Source organism: Rhodamnia argentea, chromosome 2, assembly GCF_020921035.1.
Source record: "Rhodamnia argentea isolate NSW1041297 chromosome 2, ASM2092103v1, whole genome shotgun sequence".
NCBI lineage: Eukaryota > Viridiplantae > Streptophyta > Magnoliopsida > Myrtales > Myrtaceae > Rhodamnia > Rhodamnia argentea.
In genome coordinates, this window is record NC_063151.1 from 29,299,325 (window position 1) to 29,317,263 (window position 17,939).

Consider the following 17,939-nt stretch of genomic DNA (forward strand, 5'->3'; position numbering starts at 1 on the left):
TGCTCAGTCTGTTCGATGGAGTCTGCCGGAGATCGCTTTCAAGCTCAATGTTGACGAATCGTGGCTTGAAGGAACCTCAGACGGATCGATCGCAGGTGTTTGTCGAGACCTGAATGGCTTGCTGGTGGCCGGTTTTGCTAAGCAGGTGCTGTACTTGATCTGCGGTGGCTAACTCAAACTGGTCTGTGCGTGGAGTTGGAATGTGAGAACTTATCAGTGGTGGAGCTTGTATCCGGAGAAGGCCAAAGAAGCCCTTGGGCCCTGCCAAGCATTATTGAAGACTGCCGAATTGGTTCACTGTCCATGTGAGGCCAACCAACTTGCACATTGGGTCGCCAAAATACATCTTTAGGGAAAAAAAAAAAAACCCTTCCTCCTAATTGGTTGTCTAATCACCCTCTAGAATATTTTGTGTTCTGAAAATTATCTATCTTGTTTCGATAGTTTGCGTTAACAAATGAAAAGGTTTCTTTTCGATGAAAAGGAAAAAACTAAAATAAAACAAGTGAGAGATACAAGTGGGATTTTGAAGTGGAGGGAAAATTTCTCGAATTTTGAGCATTTTCTGTTCCAAATGTGCTCCCAGACTTAGCATTAAAGCCAAGAGACTTCTTTTTGAGTAATCCCTGGGACATCTGCTTTAATTTCCAATGACAAATGTTTGTTATGCGTGTAGGAAAAAAACGGATCCATAACGTTCATGTTACCATAGTGTAATTTCTCAAAAATATCCTTGAGCATGGATAATAATTCTTCTTAATGCTTATCCAATAATCCGAACTCATTAAATATTAATCCACTCACAAATAGATGAGGGTTTTGGAGTCATCACACTATATAAGGGTATGAACTGTTTAAAATCATATTTTTAGTCACCCCTACAAAGCATAGTGTAATTTCTATCCCAACCTCTCTAATCCTCGGCAAACATAAATAGTGGTGGAGGACCACACCCCGATTGCCGGCAACAAGAAAGCCGTATTTCATTATTTTGTTTTTGGGTTTTTCCCCCTTCGGAGACGAGACTTCTAATTCCTTTCACTTTTCATTCTATATTTTGAAGCTCTGTTTGTATTTGGAAAAGGGAGGAAAAATAGGGGAATAAAAGCGATTGAGAGATCTTGCTCGGTGTGTTCAATGGAGTCCGTCGGAGAGAGGGTTTTTCACGCTTAAAGTTGACGGATCGTGGCTTGAAGGAACCTCGGAAGGGTGGATCGCAGCAGTTTTTCGTGACCCAAATGGCTTGCTGGTGGCCGGTTTTGCTAAGCATGTGCCCTGGCTGTTAGAATGTGAGCGTTAGAAATTTAACGCGAATCCTTCAAGCGGAAATTCAATATTAATGAATTTTCGATCTACATGATTTTTGCGACAAGAAGGATGAAGAGGTACCTTTATCCATAACAATAACTTCAAAGATGATTGTTGCAGAAATAGGAGACAATGAAGAACTCTGATTTCTCTCTCCCTTAACCCACTTTGTTTTTACGTCGCTTTATCGGATGGAGGATAGATACAACCTCACGTGTTTTTGGGTGGAGAGACGATCAGACTATTTTAAGGCTATCGTTAGGTGCCTCTTCAATATGTGTCTTCCATCAAACTTCATGAGAATTGCACCTTTTCAATTGTATCTCTTCATAAACAATACGTTTTTCTCTACAACACATAAATAATTATTAAACCATTGTTAATAACATAGTGTGGGGCACAATTATTCTTCTAGTGACAACTTATTAGCGGTGGAGCTTGTATCGGGAGAAGGCCAAAGCCCTTCAGCCCTGCGAAGCATTATTGAAGACTGCCAAATTTGTCTAGCTCGGATGGAAGACTTGAGAGTGGTTCGTTGTCCACCCGAGGCCAACCAATTTGCTGATCTAGTCGTCAAAGCCCATCGTAACAAAAACCCTTGCTCCTAATTGGTTGTCTTTTGACATCTCTGGAATATTTTGTGTTCTGAGACTCATTTATCTCGTTCCCCGTAGGTTATGTTGCTGAATGAAAAAAGTTTCTTTTCGACAAAAAAAAGAAAACAAGTGAGGGATATAAGTGAGATTTTGCATTTGTGGGGGTAGGAGAAGTTTGGATTATGAGCGTTTTCTAATCCAAATGCGCTCCCAAACTTAGCATTAAAGCCAAGAGACTCCTTTTTTGACTGATCCCAGGGGCGTCCGCTTTAATTTTCCAATGACAAATGTTTGCTGTGTATAGGAAGAAAAAGGATCCATAATGTACGTACCCCGTTACCCAGGCTTAAGGAAACTAATAAAGAAGAGAGAGATCGTGCATCGGAGAAGAAGCAGGCCTTTGCTTCTCTTCTAAAGCACCCAAATGGGAACGAGTGGGAACTGATGGAGGTTGACAAGAAAAATCAAAGATGGCGTTGATGGAAATCAAAATCAGAGGGGGATAGACAGGATAATTGGTGAGAGAGGAACGTACATCTAGCCAATCTGAAGGCAGACGGAGACTAAGCGTTGCGACCGATCCAGTCGGCGACTAACAGGAGAGAGCACGAATAAGGAGTCTAGTAAAAGATGAGGAAAGGGAAGGGAAAGTGAAGTGGGTTTCAGTCAAAACAAGAGCAAGGTAAATGGCACAAGGATCGGAGGAGCGGCCACTTAGGATAAGAAATTGATAAAGGTGTACATGATAACCATTTTGTTTTTCTGTTTTCCTATTTTTCTCTTACTAGGAATAGGTTAGGAGCAGAAATCCGTTTGGTAAGGCAGTTTCATTTTTCTATTTTTGGAACACATTTTTAGTCAAAAAATCGGTTTAAAACAGAAATGAAAAGTATAATTTTTTTTTATTTTCTATTTATGGAATAGAAATAAAAATAACAGTTCTTCTCATCGCTCACTTCCTCCCTATTGCGTGTTGTCTCCCTCTCTTTCGCGTCCTTGTAGCCGGGCCGTAGGCCGCCGGCGGCGAGCGACAATCGTAGAAATTTTTTGTTTTTACTAAACACATTTCTCTGCTCATAAACTCTTCTAGGAAATACATGAAATCACCGCAATCCCCATTTTTCAGCTCCATATTTGCCCGAGCGGAGGGGGATCGGCAGAGCATGATAAATTCGTTCCCTTCGGCCATCCCTAATCCTAATCTTAGCCGAAATTCTTGCAAAAAAAAAAAAAAGAAGACAGTTAAAATCATATTCAAGAAAAAAGGGGATCTAAGAACTGACACCAAGATATGTGGAGGTCAACAAAAGAATGTTGAGCTGCCCCTCTCCTCCAATTACGACCACGGAAAAGAAAACACATTTATGTTCAAACGTAAAGCATCGTCACCGAAAACGATGACTTGACGAGTCCCGTGCGACTCAAAGAACTTGATGGAATAGGTTTCCGAAAGACACGATTATTGTGGTAATAATCGTTTTCTTTGATAAAGAGATATAATGCATAGTCCATTACGAATGGCAATTAGCGGGATCGAAATAGACGTTCATTAAAGTTAATTTTTCATAATTATCAAAATTAAGCAACTTACAGTTAATTTTACCTACAAAATAATGAAGATTTCGATAAGTTACATTTCTGTAAATATGGAAATCAACTAAACTAATTGCCCGGAAATAAGCAAAATCGAGAAGCAAAGTCAACTACCGCAAGACTGAGCAGTCACCACACAGCGAGAAAAACGACAAGGAGCATGCGTTTCTGACCATCCTTTGAAAATAGATTTAATTTCTATCTTTGGACGGTCACCTTATATATAAATAAATTCATATTTTCTACTAATTAATTAAAGTATTTAAGGTTTTAACGTGACACGACATTTCCTGGGTTTTCTTAAAAATTAGGAAAAATCATGAAGAATTGTGGTGCCGAATATCTTCCCTCGGGACACGGTAGAGTTCATGGTAAAACGCGACGAATAAAAAAACCATTTCTTGCAAGCACAAGAGGAGGTGGCGATGGTGGTGTCGCTCTGTTGCCATCCACTTCCTTCTTCCCACCTCCATCTTCATCTTCATCTCTCCCTCTCCCTCTGAATCCACTCAACCATTCTCACAGAAGGAGGATAGAGACAGAGAGAGAGAGAGAGAAACCACTTTCGGCCAACGCGTGAATGAGCAGCCATGAGGAGAGGGAGATGCGCCGCCGCGGCTGCGAAATGGGAGCCCACCCAGATGGGGCCGCACGCAGAGCCCAGATACAGAGGCGTTCGGCGGAAGTCGCTGGGCAGATACACGGCCGAGATCAGAGACCCTGGGACGAAGAGGCTCCTGCGGCTCGGCACTTTCGGCTCGCCGGAGGAAGCGGCGCGTGCTTTCGACGCGGCAGCCGTGGCGTTCCGCGGGGCTAAAGCCAGGACCAACTTCCCCGTCTCTCCGTCGAGTTTCTCTCCGGCCACTTGCCGCGATCTACGAGCTCCGATGACTGATTCCAGAGCGTTCGGTCGGAGAGGCGCTCGAGATCTTCGCGGCGGATACCACAACGTCAGCCCGCAGAGACCGACCTCGAGCAGCTTGAGCAGCACTGTGGTGTCGTCCAGTGGTCCTCGACAATCACCGCTGGAGATCGGGAGCTCTCCGCCGGCGACGGCGAAGGGATGGACCAGGACTCCGCCGCGGCCTCGCCGCTTCCCGAGGATTGTCGCAGCTGCTGCGGTTCCTCATCCACGGTCATTGATGACGAGGGCGAGGATTTCGCGTCTTTCTCGAGCAGAGAACCCTTGCCGTTCGATCTCAACCTCCTCCCGCCGCCGGAGATCGATGATTTCCAGCTCACAACCTTATGCCTCTAGTGAGCAAGTATGAAGACGAACCAACCCGTGTGAATAGCAAAAAAAAAAAAAAGGATCACAAGTTCACAACCTTTTACAGTCTCGGGTGATCATTGTCGCCATGACATGTATGAATAGCACCATGGTGATTTGCAATGTTACCACTCTGAAGTCAGATGTACATTTACCAGATGCAGTGATCACTAAAGAAGTGGATTTGTGCCTCTTTCAAGTTCTAATTTTGCTCAACTTTTATGGCTATTTCGCCCGCATTTTATCGTCTTCTTCTTCTTCGATGCACGAGAGTATGAGCTGCAGCAGAAGCCGTATGATGTAGCATTAGGATGGGGCATTATTAGCAAGTTTGGGACACTGATCTTGGAGAGCAATAGAGACTAATGGTGATGGTGATTAATGAACATTGCTTCTGTGAGAAGATGAGTGAATCGCAATTAGTAACCTGGTTGGTCGAAACAGATATATGGGTCTCTGTGTTTTCGTCAACAATGATTGATTTCTGTTCTAAGCGTTGATTCCGTGACCATTCCGCACAAGAATGCGAGATTTTTCGTTCTAAATAAGTTCGACATTCTGCTGGGATATCTAGATAAAACTGGTTGTGCTAAATTTTTTGGGTTGAATGTATTGTGTGTTGCTGCAACATCTTCAACGTGTCTTTTCCGGACAACTTAGGCAGAGACTCCACATTGTGGTTGTGATGCCGTAGATTTAACTCAAGGAGTTATTGTCTGCTTTGGCTCATCCCATACCAAGTCCATGGTTTTATCCTTTGGTATACAGGTGGGTACCTTCCTAGGAGGTCACCCATTCTGGAGTATGGAGTTCTAAAGTTAAGTATTGTTGTTATATCAAAAGGTTTCTATGTTAGTTAATTCCTTTTTTCACATATATATTTCAAAATCGCTATCCCCTTTTCAATGCACAGTTCCATTCATTCATGTCCCCTTTGCTATCTTAGAAGGCTATCAAGAGCCGCTTCTTGTCCAAACCCTCTCGCCTCGGTGATCACTCCCTACTTTTATCGAACCAAGTCGTTGCGGTGGTAACCTTTTTGAATTCAGCTACAAGACCCTCTCGTTCTTAGATCGATACATAGAAAAAAGAGGCGATTTTCACGATGCGTATCGATTGTTTTGGTCTTCATCGGTGCGACCCAGTTGGAAGAATCTGAATCAGGAATCTTCTCAATGCCTTTGGACTTTTCCTTCCAAGAGTTGAGGAAAATTCCTTGTGACCTTTGCGTGAAGCACTTGATGCACGGTACGTATGATGGTGAATCAGAACCCATCTTTGGTAGGACAACGGACTCCTGTTTGGTCCTCTTTCCAATTCTTCGAACACACCGTAGGAACTAACATCTGTACAACGGTTACTGATGTTCCTAGGAATTGGAGATTGGAACCGTGACTTGCTATTTATTTTTTTAGCTCTTTGTGTCTAGCCAGAAATGGAAATTGGCCTTTTGTGGTGTTATCGGTCCGGTAAGAGTTAGAATGAAAAAAACGCAGCATCGAAGTTGTCCAGAATTGCCGGGGAAAACGAAGCTTAAAGTTTGGATGGAAGCTAATGGTTTCATTCGAAGAGTCCTAAAAGATGATTTTGTTGTGTTTTGTACTCGAAGGAAGTCGACAACTTAGTCTTTGCTTCGTTGACAATATTTTTCATAGAGAGATTCAACCAAGAACATTGAACTTATCAACTTTGAAAGACCATTTCTCTTCAGCCAAATTTGGGCTTAGTACGTTTGTTACTTTGTGCCAAACTTTCAAATCATTAAGTTTTTGAAATTATTAGTGCTAAGTTTTTTAACGATCACTTAGTATTCTTTTAACGATCACTTTAGTGTCAAATTAGCCACGTCATCTCAAATATTAATAAAAAATACGTGTCAATTTTCAAGCCACGTTAGCTCTACACTAAAATGATCGTTTAAAGAAGTTGGACTTAGTATCAAGTTACAAAACTTAGCACTAAGTAATCATTTGAAAGTTTTCACTAAAGTAGTCGACACAACTTATGCACTTGGTATTGGCCAAATTTGATACGTCTTGGTTCCTCGACCATTTCTTCTTAGTCCAATCGCAGAGAGAATTACCAAAAAAGGTTCTAAACTATCGCAATTATGCAAATTCAATCTCAAACTTTTTTGTTTGCCGGTTGAGTCATAAACCTTTTGCAATAGTACCAATTTAGTCCATTTTATCGGCTGACGTGGATAATTTTTAATAATTTTTTACATTTTTCTTATTTTTTTGTTTGTCTTTTTTTCCTCTACTACTACTATGGCAGCAAGCTCCGATGAGGGCTGCCAAGGAGGGATGCGCAGCCCACGACCGGCCTCACCCAGGCCGGGCGAGGCCATGGCGGTCACAACATCTATAGCTGGTGAGGTTGCCCTTGCCCACGATCACCATGGCCTCACCCAAGCCGGGAGAGGCCGGTCGAGGGTCGCAAAGCCCTTGCCATAGCTCATTGCCACAATAGCAAAAGTAAAAAAAAAAAAAAAGAATAAACAGGAAAATAAAAAATAACAAATTATTGAAAATTGTCCATGTTAGCGAAAACTATCAAAGTGGATTGAATTGGCTAAAAACATGTTTAGGATTGAATTGACATAAATACAATATAATTATAAATATTTTGGTAATTTTTCTCCAATCACGATGACTGGGATCCCTTTTAACCTTGAGAAGGGGGCACGGAAGGTGTGTATGGATTAAAGACATTAGCCCAATCCACTCCTTCCAATCAATTAAGGCTACGTTTGGTCGTTTGGATTTCTAGTCAAAATAGAACTAGATATGATAGGATAAGAAATCCAAAGATTTTGTTATATTCTATTTCTTGTTGGTAAACTACAAACTTAAAGTTGGATACACATAGGCATGGCATGGTTGAAATCGATTCTCTTTAGCTAAAACATCGAGATGTTTTAGAAATTATTTAATGATGATTTATTATTTAGCAGAGGATTGTGCCATCAAGAATTCGTGCACAACATCAACGGAGAAGACCTCGAAGAATCGGGGGTCTTAATTTGGAGTCGAGTCCTTTGAGAATGACCCGATGGCCTTGCTCGATGTCTTGTCAAGGGAGTAAACAAGTGCTGAACAATCTAAATATTCAGCTTATTTTTGCAAGTTGAAGATATACTCATGCGGCTCATCCAAAAGAGCCCTTTCGAATGCTCAAGAGAGCCATTTTGAATGTTAAGATTTCTTTTGAAAGTCAATAATCAACCTTGAATTCTTCATAACATATTTAGATCCCTTTTGAATGTTGAAAATTTTCGAGCAATTAAAAAACGATGGACGTGATCTCATATCACGCTGAATAATTTATTGAAGAACAAGGTTGTGGAGATACTCATTTTTGCAATCGGAGACCTCAGCCTAGCATTGTCGGAGAGGTGACCACATTTGATGAACACTGTCGCCAAAGAGGTAGCTCAATGTGGCGGAGAGGAAACCCAACACGAAGGAGAGGTACTGGTTGTGGGAAAAACCCGATTCTCCTCATGTCCGCTCTCTTGAGAAATTTTATCCTAGTCTATCCTACTTCCTCCTCTAGGATTTTTTTTATCCTGGCTATATCCCCCTAAATGCCCCTTTTATCCTATCCTATATAGCTGCCAAACACAAGATAGGATGAAACATATCTTATTTTGGCTTATATCTTGATGACCAAACGCTGCTTAAGAATATCCCATCACCTTGATGCCTTGCTCGGTCACACATTAATGAGCTCGGCTATTCTCATTAGTTTAGGGTTTGAAGAAGGTAAGTTGGGCTTAGTGATCTACTAAAAAACTATACAACCAAGCTACAAGATTAATTTGCAATCTTTTGTTAAGAGAAAGGGACGTTTGATGATGGTCATCCTACGTGACACAATTGGTGCTAACCGTGTTACATAACATGATCGATCTTGACATGAACAATTTATAATAATAATTTGATAGTTTTTTAAATTTTTTATTAATTTTTCTTTTCTTTTTCCTTTTCTTTTCTTCCCTTTTTCCTCTAGCCGGTCGATGGCCATCAGCGAGACTCGGCGACCGGCTAGAGGAAGAAGGAAAAAAAAAAAAAAATTATTAAAAATTATCCACATCATCGTTGGCGTGCCATGTAAGATGATCTACACGTTAGCGATTTTCAGCCAAAATTAACCGGATGGACTCAATTAGTAAAACATGAAAAAGGTTTAAGACTCAATTGGAACAATTAAAAAAGCTTATGAGTGAATTGGTAAAAAAACAATAGATTTAGGATTTTTTGGACAATTTTTCCATACGTGAATATCAAAATATGAGAAAAAATTCTTGTTTCTTTAGAATCTAAGAAGGGTTGCGCTTTTTCCATTCCCCATTTGGCTTAGACACTCCCTATCATAGTGTTTTGACCATATTATCTCTTATGTGTCCCATCTTTTAGTATTATTCTTCTATTTTATTGGGTCAAATTTATTGTTCCATCTTTTTTATTTTCTTTCCTTGTAGGTCCTGCTTTTCTTCTTCTTATCTTTCCCTCACCATTCCTTCTCTTTTCCATTTTTCGCTTGAGACAAGCCTTCGAAGCAAATATATACTTTAGGAGGAGGATTGTTGGAAGACAGATTGAGCCAAAAATTTTACAAATTTGATGAAAAGTCAAAGCACTGAGTAATGTGTACGTGTTGAATGCAATTGGCAATGACATTCATAGAACCAAAAGGAAAAGGGCCACTAGGCAACATAAACACTTGCAAATCAGCCGTTCAAGTAGCTTGCGAACACATGATTTAAAAACCACAAGGGCGATCGAAGTTACTATTCACCGTTACATATCCTCGAACGAGAAGACGTCTACAATTAGGGCACCGATCGTCTCCTCATCGGATCTTGTCTCTAGGACACCTCCCTTATCATTTATGAGTAGTTCTCCACCAAAGCTTACTTCCACTCATTCCCTCGCATCAGCAAGAACGTCATTGAGCTCGGTGCCAGATCCAAATGCGGGATTAAAATGATTTGATAGATTAGTTTTGGGGCCCTTTTAGGATATATATTTTCTTTTTTTTTTTTTTTTTTTAGAAATTTTTGGGTTTTAAATAAAAAAATATTTTAAATTTTTTTTTGGGAAATTTTTCCTTTTAAAATATTAAAAAAAAAAAAAATTTTTTTTTTTTTTTTTTTTTTTTTTTTTATTTTTTTTATTTTTTTTTATTTTTTTTTTTTTTTAGGGGATCTTCCTCTTGGTCTCCACCAGCTCACTGGGGCTTACGGCAGCTCAGCTCGGGGCTAGCCGTGTTGTCGCCACCGACATTACGGTGATCCTCCCGATGGTTGAGTAGGAACGTGGAAGAGAACGGCGCAGGGGAATGCGTGGAGGTGAGGGAGCTGGTGTGGGTATCGGAGGAGTCATCAAGGCGAACCGGGGAGGAGTTCCGACGTCATGTTGATAAGCAAGTGTTCTTAAGATGTGAAAGAGGTGAGGGTGTTGGGAAGACGCTACGGGTTTGGGCAAAGAGATTGACCTTCTTTATTTCCGAATTGCTTAACTGTAGCTGATAATGAAGTTACAATTGGTGAAGGGCAAGTAATAATGCCGGCCAGTTCATTTGACATTTTGTGTCATAATTTGCTCTTCCCTTTGTGCTTTTGTCGAGAACCTAAATGAAGCATTAAATTTAGCATTTCATTTTAATGTTTTATGAGAAAAAATTGGGGGAAAAGGGAACAGACAGGGTTAAGCATTGTTGGTAGGACTCTGAAGGCGTGGAAAGATGAGAAGATGAGGGAGGAGCAAAGTGGGATCCACGAGGAAAGTAAAGAAGAGGGAAAAAGAGGATCGTACTTGACCAAAAAAAGGAAAGGAGAATAATGCTAGAAGGTGGCCACATAAAGGATAATATGATCAAAACATTATGATAGGAAGTGTTTAAGCCAAATGAGAAGTGGACAAAGCGCGGCCTTTAATTTAGGAAATGTTATCCACGTATTTACACTTTTTGAAAAATATCTCTTCTCCCCAAAAAAAACTCATCAACCCGATAACAAAGTATGATTAGCTGTCAAAGCCCGATCCGATTTAGTATTTTTTTCGAGTCTTGGGTCGGACAGTGTTTTGAATTTGTTTGGCGTTTTCTTTCTAAATCTCCCAATTCAAAAAGTATGAGCCCTAACCCTAACTTCCACTGATTGCACACCTCTCACTCTCCAATTTGAAAAGTCCGAGCCATAACATCCGCAATCGACACTTGGGAAATGGCTGCAAGAGACGCACCGACGTCTTCTCAGGAGCAAGTTCTGCGAGAGGTACTCGAGGGACCAACATTTTCATCATTTGGTCATTTACGCCAAGCAAGTTCAGGACTTGTACGAGCACAACTAATGATTAAGGAACCAAGCCACAATGGCCGTATAACAAGCAATTCACAACTCGCATACACAGTATATAGGAAGTTGGATGTAAGGCGACTCATGTTTGATATTTTTAACAAGCAATGGTAGGCGATATGGATGTGCCCCATTTTCGGAGATTGCTGGGATAGAAGATGTGAAGGCGGGAAAAAAAAAAGAAACATGAAACCCAAACCGGCCCGACCAAAGGATTTGAGACATATACAATTCAGGTATCGGATCGGTTCGGGCCTGGTCAAGCATCCTTTCATTTAGGCTTGGGTCGGGACGGATGCTGCCCCGACCCATTAACACCCCTCCGTCTCTGCCATTTCTTTTTGCCCAATTTCATTCTGGAGAAGTTACCACACACGAGCAAAACCAATGTTCCATGACACGATCGCCCATAAAACGCGTACAGCCATTGGCCCCGCACTCACCGGCAATTTTGGTTGGCCGCTCCAAAAATTCACGCCGGTCGTCGTTTGATTGGATTGATCCTAATCATGTTTTGTTGCTGAGGGGCTAAGAACGCTGTCGTTTGAAGCATCCACTTAAGCGACAGCGTTTACCCCAGTCGTCCTGTTTCTCTTGCTTTCCGTCGGTGCGAAGGGACTCTCCTCCCAAGGCGCCAGGCGAGAGTGCGAGAGAAACCGTAATTACAAGCAAATTCATATTTTCTTTTGCGCTCTTTCTTTCTCCTTATTAATATCTCGTTCTCATTTGATTTCGAACTCGCCGCCGAACAAGGTCGGTTTTTGTTTCGTACGCTCGAGAATCATGGAGATTTCTCCGGTTCCGATCAGTACGTGCTCCAAAGAGAATCAGCAAATCTACCAGGAATGGTTCAATTACGCTGATTCAGGTCAAGCTCTCCTCTCTCCCCCTCTCTCTTTCTGAAATCGCGTTTACGAATGGATTTTTACGTCGACGAGCATTGCAGAGCGTAATTTTTGAATCTGTTGTTTGTCGGAAGTGAGTTTAGACTATCTTTCCATTCTGGTCATATGCGCTTGGGAGACACGTCCCGATGCTCATTGATTTCGTACATTTTGCTGCGTGGTCTCGGATCATTTTTTGTTTCGGTTGTTGTTCTGATGGCCAGTGCATTGTCAGATGGGGATGGACGCATTACGGGGAGCGATGCCATTAAGTTCTTCGCCTTGTCAAATTTGCTTCGACCAGACCTCAAGAAGGTTTTCTTGTACTCTCTAGGCATTATTCGTTCGCATCGTATACGTATTTTGGTGTTTCCATTCATAACGTGTTCTTTTTCCCGCTTAAGAGTGGTGATCCTTAGCTGTTTTCCTTAGCATCGGTGGATTACGTATATCCAGTTAAAGCTTAACTTGTGGAAGAACTAGGGAGTCGTAACCCAAGTTGCTTCCTGATTCATATCACCATGTGTCATTGTTCCATTTTGCAGATTTAATTGATATGAATGGCCAAAACAGCATTTGGGTTGCAAATCTCTCTCTTTTCTTGTTGGTAAAATATCCCCGAAATGGTAAACTATGTCTAGGGAGAATAACAGGTTCCTGATGGATGATAACTTACTATAAATCATGAAGCTGTAATGTCAGTCAAATTATATGTTGAGCTATAATTTCTTGTTAGCGTGGCATCTTCTCTTGGTGGTCAGTGGAAGATAAAGCCCATGTTGTTCGAAGATAAGCCTCTGTGAATAGAAAGAACGTCATTTAAGCATCATTTATTGGTCTAGATCCACTTTATTTTGTAGGAGTTGTTTCTTATCCTTGAATCTGTACTTACATGATTCTTATTTTGGACCAGTCTGCAAAATTGCACTATTTTTTCTGCATGAGCAGTTCCCACTCACTACAGCGTCATCTAATTGTTGACTCTATTCAAATCTCTTGATTTTTGATCAGGTGTGGGCAATTGCAGATTCCAAGCGACAGGGTTTCCTTGGTTTTGGGGAGTTCATTATTGCAATGCAGGTATGATGGAAGTATTTGCCATGGATTTTAAGTTACATTTTTGTGTTACTGACCTGTTTTTCTCCCTTCAACCTGTAGTTAGTGTCTCTTGCACAAGCTGGACAATCAATCACACAAGATCTTTCAAGCAGTGAAAGTGTGCTATCGATTCAGACCTTTTATTACATTTTATTTGTGATTCTAAGTAGTCAGTGAATTTATGGTGAAAAATCTTGCACCGCCAAATTCCTGTCAGAAGCATGATATCAGAAGATATGTGGCTTTCTTCCTATTACAAAATACTAAAGTGAAAAAATACTTGCCTGTGCTGCAGTTGACTTGATAAATTTGAGAGCCCCTACAATGACAGGTCTAGATGCCTTGCTAGCAGTAAGTCCACCCTCCCTTGTTCTTTATGCTCGTTTAATCCTGCATGTTGACTATTTTTTTTTTCCCTTTCTGCTAGAAAAAAAGCGTTCGCTGAAGACAAACGAATCCGATTCTAATGGTGAGGAGCTTATCTTGAGAGAGAATTTTAATTGACAAAGTGGTCTCTGACTAGCAATTTATCTTGTGAGTATAATTTACATATTTTAGTTGTCAAGGTAATTGCTGACTAGCAATTATGCAGGCAGTTCTCACTCACAACCATCACCAGCTTCCGGTTGGTTTTCTTCAAAATCATCAAAAAAGGTGCACCATCCTTTCATCAACTCTAAGTACTGCTCCAACAGAAGATATCTTTCCGATGCGTATCATCTATCTTTTGCATCCATTCTGCTTTCATTTTTCAGTTTGTTGAAGTCTTTGGCATGATTGTGGCTGCATGGAAAGAAACTGCTTTGGTGCAGTGGCATTGGGTTGATTGTTGTGTTCTAAAGTGCCAATACTGATAGATATTAGTTAAACCCTCTATAATAGTTGTCACATATAGTAATGTTCATTTATTGTCTTAGAAGCGTCTGGAAATTTGGCTCCTAGTCATACGTTCTCTTGCTTTTGCTGATAGATATCGATTAGGAAGTCGTCCTCAAGCTATTGCAGTTTCTTTTTGCATGGTAAAGTCCATGTATGCATAAATAATATGCATCATCCTACCTTTCGAGTTTTTTGACTGCTCACTCTGTGCGGCAAAGTGACCCTCCTGTGAAACCTTTCGACTATGGATATCTCTACAACTCAGTTGTCTTTACGTGGCTTTTCCCAGATATCTCTTTCCTCAGTTACATCCATTGTTGATGGCTTGAAGAGACTGTATATTCAGAAGCTGAAGCCACTGGAAGTCACTTATCGCTTCAATGACTTTGTGTCACCTTTATTGGTTAGTAACTTGTGACAATTATATATGGAGAGTCTCACCTAAAAGTATCTAACAAGTCTTTTCTTAATGTTGGCATGGTTAACTGATTGTTGCTGTTCGACATTTTTGTTGTAGACGAATAGCGATTTTGATTGCAAACCAATGGTAATGCTTTTGGGTCAATACTCCACTGGAAAAACAACTTTCATCAAGCATTTGCTACAAAGTAGTTATCCTGGTAAGTTATCCTTCTTCTTATTTACCCTCCCTACAATAATACAAGATTCTCTTGGTGTGCTCACTGTCTATTATTGATTTACAGGAGCTCATATAGGACCTGAACCAACAACAGATAGGTTTGTGGTTGTAATGGTATGGTACTGGAAATCTTTTATAGCCTGTTCAATAAAGAATGATATTAGGTGTACTAAAACTAGTCTAGTAAGTTGGTTTATTAAGTGATGTGGAACAGTTCTATTGGATGGTGAATATGGCTGGTTTGTTTGAAGGCCCACTTGTAATTCGTAACTTCATTTAGTGAACTAATTAAGTAAGCCAATCTGGGTATATCTAGTGTTCCTCTTATATAAAGGCGCGATTAGGTGCAGGTCTTTTTTTTTTTCTTTAACAGATTTTCAATCTGTCATCGTGTATTCAATCTACTTTCTCTGATTAGTTGATGGAAGCAGTTAGGACTGTTAGGCTCTCTTTTCGTGAATTTTGTCTTTTAAGTAAAAAGAAGTCCAAAAGCTAACTGGGTCCCTATGCAGTCTGGGCCGGATGAAAGAAGCATCCCTGGAAACACTGTTGCAGTCCAAGCAGACATGCCATTTAGTGGCCTGACAACATTTGGAACTGCATTTTTGTCAAAATTTCAGTGTTCCCAAATGCCTCATCCTGTGAGTAGCTGTTCTCAGCACAACCTTTCAAACTCTGTAAATTGTACTCGACACTTTTCTGCGGACACTTCAATTTCTATCTCGTCTGTATGCGTATTCTTTTGCATGCCGGAAGCTACTGGAGCACATCACTTTTGTTGATACTCCTGGAGTTTTGTCGGGTGAGAAGCAACGAACACAGCGTGCCTACGATTTTACAGGTGTAACTTCTTGGTTTGCTGCAAAGTGCGACCTCATTTTGCTCCTATTCGACCCTCACAAGCTTGATGTAAGTGATGAATTCAAGCGTGTGATCTATTCTCTACGTGGTCATGACGACAAGATTCGTGTGGTTTTGAACAAAGCTGACCAAGTGGATACCCAACAAGTGAGAATTGAACATCCAACTGCTATTTTAATTCGTTGATTGTCAAAGCACCAGTTCATCTTGCTGTAGTCTCATCTGATTATCCATCTTTTGTTGCAGCTGATGAGAGTGTATGGAGCATTAATGTGGTCTCTTGGTAAAGTCCTAAATACTCCAGAAGTTATGCGAGTCTACATTGGGTAGGTTCATTTAACATAAACCTACAAGTCTTATGCACGTTCTTGATGTTCACATTTACAACATAATGATGTGACCATTCTTTAAGTCACTTTTCCGTGCAATCTATAGTGTCAAGAGAAAGAATATGTGGGTCCTTTTGCTAATAATACCTATTTGAGCGCCACTGTGATTTCAGGTATTAAAATTTAAAGTCATACTGTTGGGTTTACATTTATCTGGAATTTCCCAGCATGTGTGGTTTGTTATGACTAATATTGCTTGGTATTATTCTGTCTGATCATATGCAAAAGGTGTCAGGCAATTGTTAAGGCTTTTCTAAAGCTAATGATGAAATTAAAATTTTGGATTTTCTGCAGTTCGTTTAATGACAAACCTGCGAATGACGTTGCTACTGGTCCCATTGGAAAAGAACTTTTTGAGAAAGAACAGGAGGACCTTTTAGCAGACCTAAAGGATATCCCAAAGAAGGCATGTGATCGTAGGGTAAGTGTGTGCTTAATGTTACTCTGCTTGTGTTTGTGTTCTTAGAGGATAGGTTATGGAGTTGTTTCCCTAGTCAAGTAGTTTTCGTGATGCATGTTTGAAACATGTATTTTAATTTTATATGATTTTACCAGATCAATGAATTTGTGAAACGTGCTCGAGCTGCTAAGATTCATGCATACATAATCAGCCATCTTAAAAAGGAGATGCCTGCTATGATGGGCAAAGCTAAGACCCAACAGAGACTCATTGATAATTTGGAAGACGAATTTGTGAAGGTTCTCTCTGTCTCTCTCTTCTCCCTTGTATACGCATTCTCAGTTGGGGGTTTTCACTTGTTCATTGCATTTGTGGGATTGCAGGTTCAGAGAGAGTTCCATCTACCTCCAGGGGATTTCCCGAATGCGGAGCACTTTAGGGAGACATTGAGTGGTTACAACATAGATAAATTCGAGAAGCTAAAGCCAAAAATGATACAAGCTGTGGATGATATGCTGGGTTATGACATCCCAGATCTCTTGAAGAATTTTAGAAATCCGTACGACTAGGGATCTGTTACAACCGAGTGTTGTGCTTTTAACATACTTTTGAGTGATTGTGTATACATTTATGAACCCTACGCATAGAAATTTATTCCGGCCCTGTATAATATTAGTATTCTTTGAAAAGCATTCAACTGTAGAGGCAAATTATGTTCTTGTTTTTTTTATCAAATTATGTTCTTGTTAAAGCGGTTGGAAAATGATTAGTTTAATTCTCCCACACTCGTTCCCCTCTTTCTTGCAAAATAATGGTCACGAAATTAATAGGTTTCCTTCTGCAACTGTTCCTAAGATCTCGATGATGCTGTTGCCACTGTCATTGATTCTGAGACGTTAATCGTTCTGGTTGAGAGCTACCCCGGTTCCATCTGTTCTTGATCAAAAACTCGACAACCCGGCAGAAAACGGCCCTTCTGGCGATGAAGACAGTAAATACCAAGAAAAAGAGAGATATGAAGGAATGCAAAATCAGCTAAAACTTTTCTGTCTAAGCAGCTGGTGATGAACGGGAGGAGTAGTCTGTGTAGTCGCCAATTCAACAAAATGATGAACCCGACATCGCCTTTCATTTCGCGTACTTGCGAGCAAATGACTGGCTTTTTCACAAATGACGCGAATTGGTTCATGGGCTTCTGATACGAGGGTTTGTAGATTGTACACAAACTAATATGGTCAGAAGCAGATGCAGAAAAGCAAACTTCTTTCACTAAGTAGAAGGATAAGAAATACAGCAGCAAGTAAATGTCACTATCCACATCCGTCCTAGCTCCATCTCTCATTAGAACGATCCATCTGCAAAAGATGAAAAGGGAACATTCTTATTTCTGTCTCCTACACGTCCACGGCTCCTCTGCCTTTCGTCGTATCAGAAGAACTTGTGGAAAAACAGGATCTCTGAATCAGAACGGCAGTCCTTCATCTCCTCCTCCTTCTCGTGCGTTGACTTGCCGTTGCTATGGCAATGGAAGGAGTGGGTGTTGCTCCTCACTTGATCCGGACCTCTCGCTTCCCATCCGTTTTCCGGCCCCTGATCGACGGTCTTGATGCGCTTATGGTTCTCCGGGAGCGAGTTCGTCTGTCTCGGTGTCCATGGG

At 40.8% G+C, this 17,939-nt stretch overlaps 1 protein-coding gene and 1 pseudogene across 1 annotated transcript; both read left to right on the forward strand.

The window, feature by feature from the left end:
• The first annotated feature begins 3,843 nt into the window (after positions 1–3,843).
• On the forward strand, positions 3,844–4,787 carry LOC115735316 (annotated as a pseudogene).
• Positions 4,788–11,518: 6,731 nt separating this feature from the next.
• Positions 11,519–17,002, forward strand: LOC115736193 (EH domain-containing protein 1). The gene is made up of 16 exons (XM_048273624.1): positions 11,519–11,999; positions 12,251–12,330; positions 13,027–13,095; positions 13,174–13,231; positions 13,409–13,464; positions 13,543–13,582; positions 13,706–13,767; positions 14,282–14,395; positions 14,510–14,612; positions 14,697–14,746; positions 15,145–15,273; positions 15,389–15,640; positions 15,740–15,819; positions 16,177–16,303; positions 16,438–16,581; positions 16,666–17,002. The coding sequence occupies exons 1-16, from the start codon at positions 11,915–11,917 to the stop codon at positions 16,849–16,851; spliced, it is 1,635 nt and encodes a 544-aa protein (XP_048129581.1). The 5' UTR covers positions 11,519–11,914; the 3' UTR covers positions 16,852–17,002.
• Positions 17,003–17,939: the final 937 nt, after the last annotated feature.

Coding starts and splice junctions, on each gene's coding strand:
- LOC115736193 (XM_048273624.1), top strand. CDS start 11,915: ATGGAGATTTCTCCGGTTCCGATCAGTACGTGCTCCAAAGAGAATCAG. Junction 13,232..13,408: donor AGATCTTTCAAGCAGTGAAA/GTGTGCTATCGA, acceptor CCTGTGCTGCAG/TTGACTTGATAAATTTGAGA. Junction 15,641..15,739: donor ACCAAGTGGATACCCAACAA/GTGAGAATTGAA, acceptor CTTTTGTTGCAG/CTGATGAGAGTGTATGGAGC.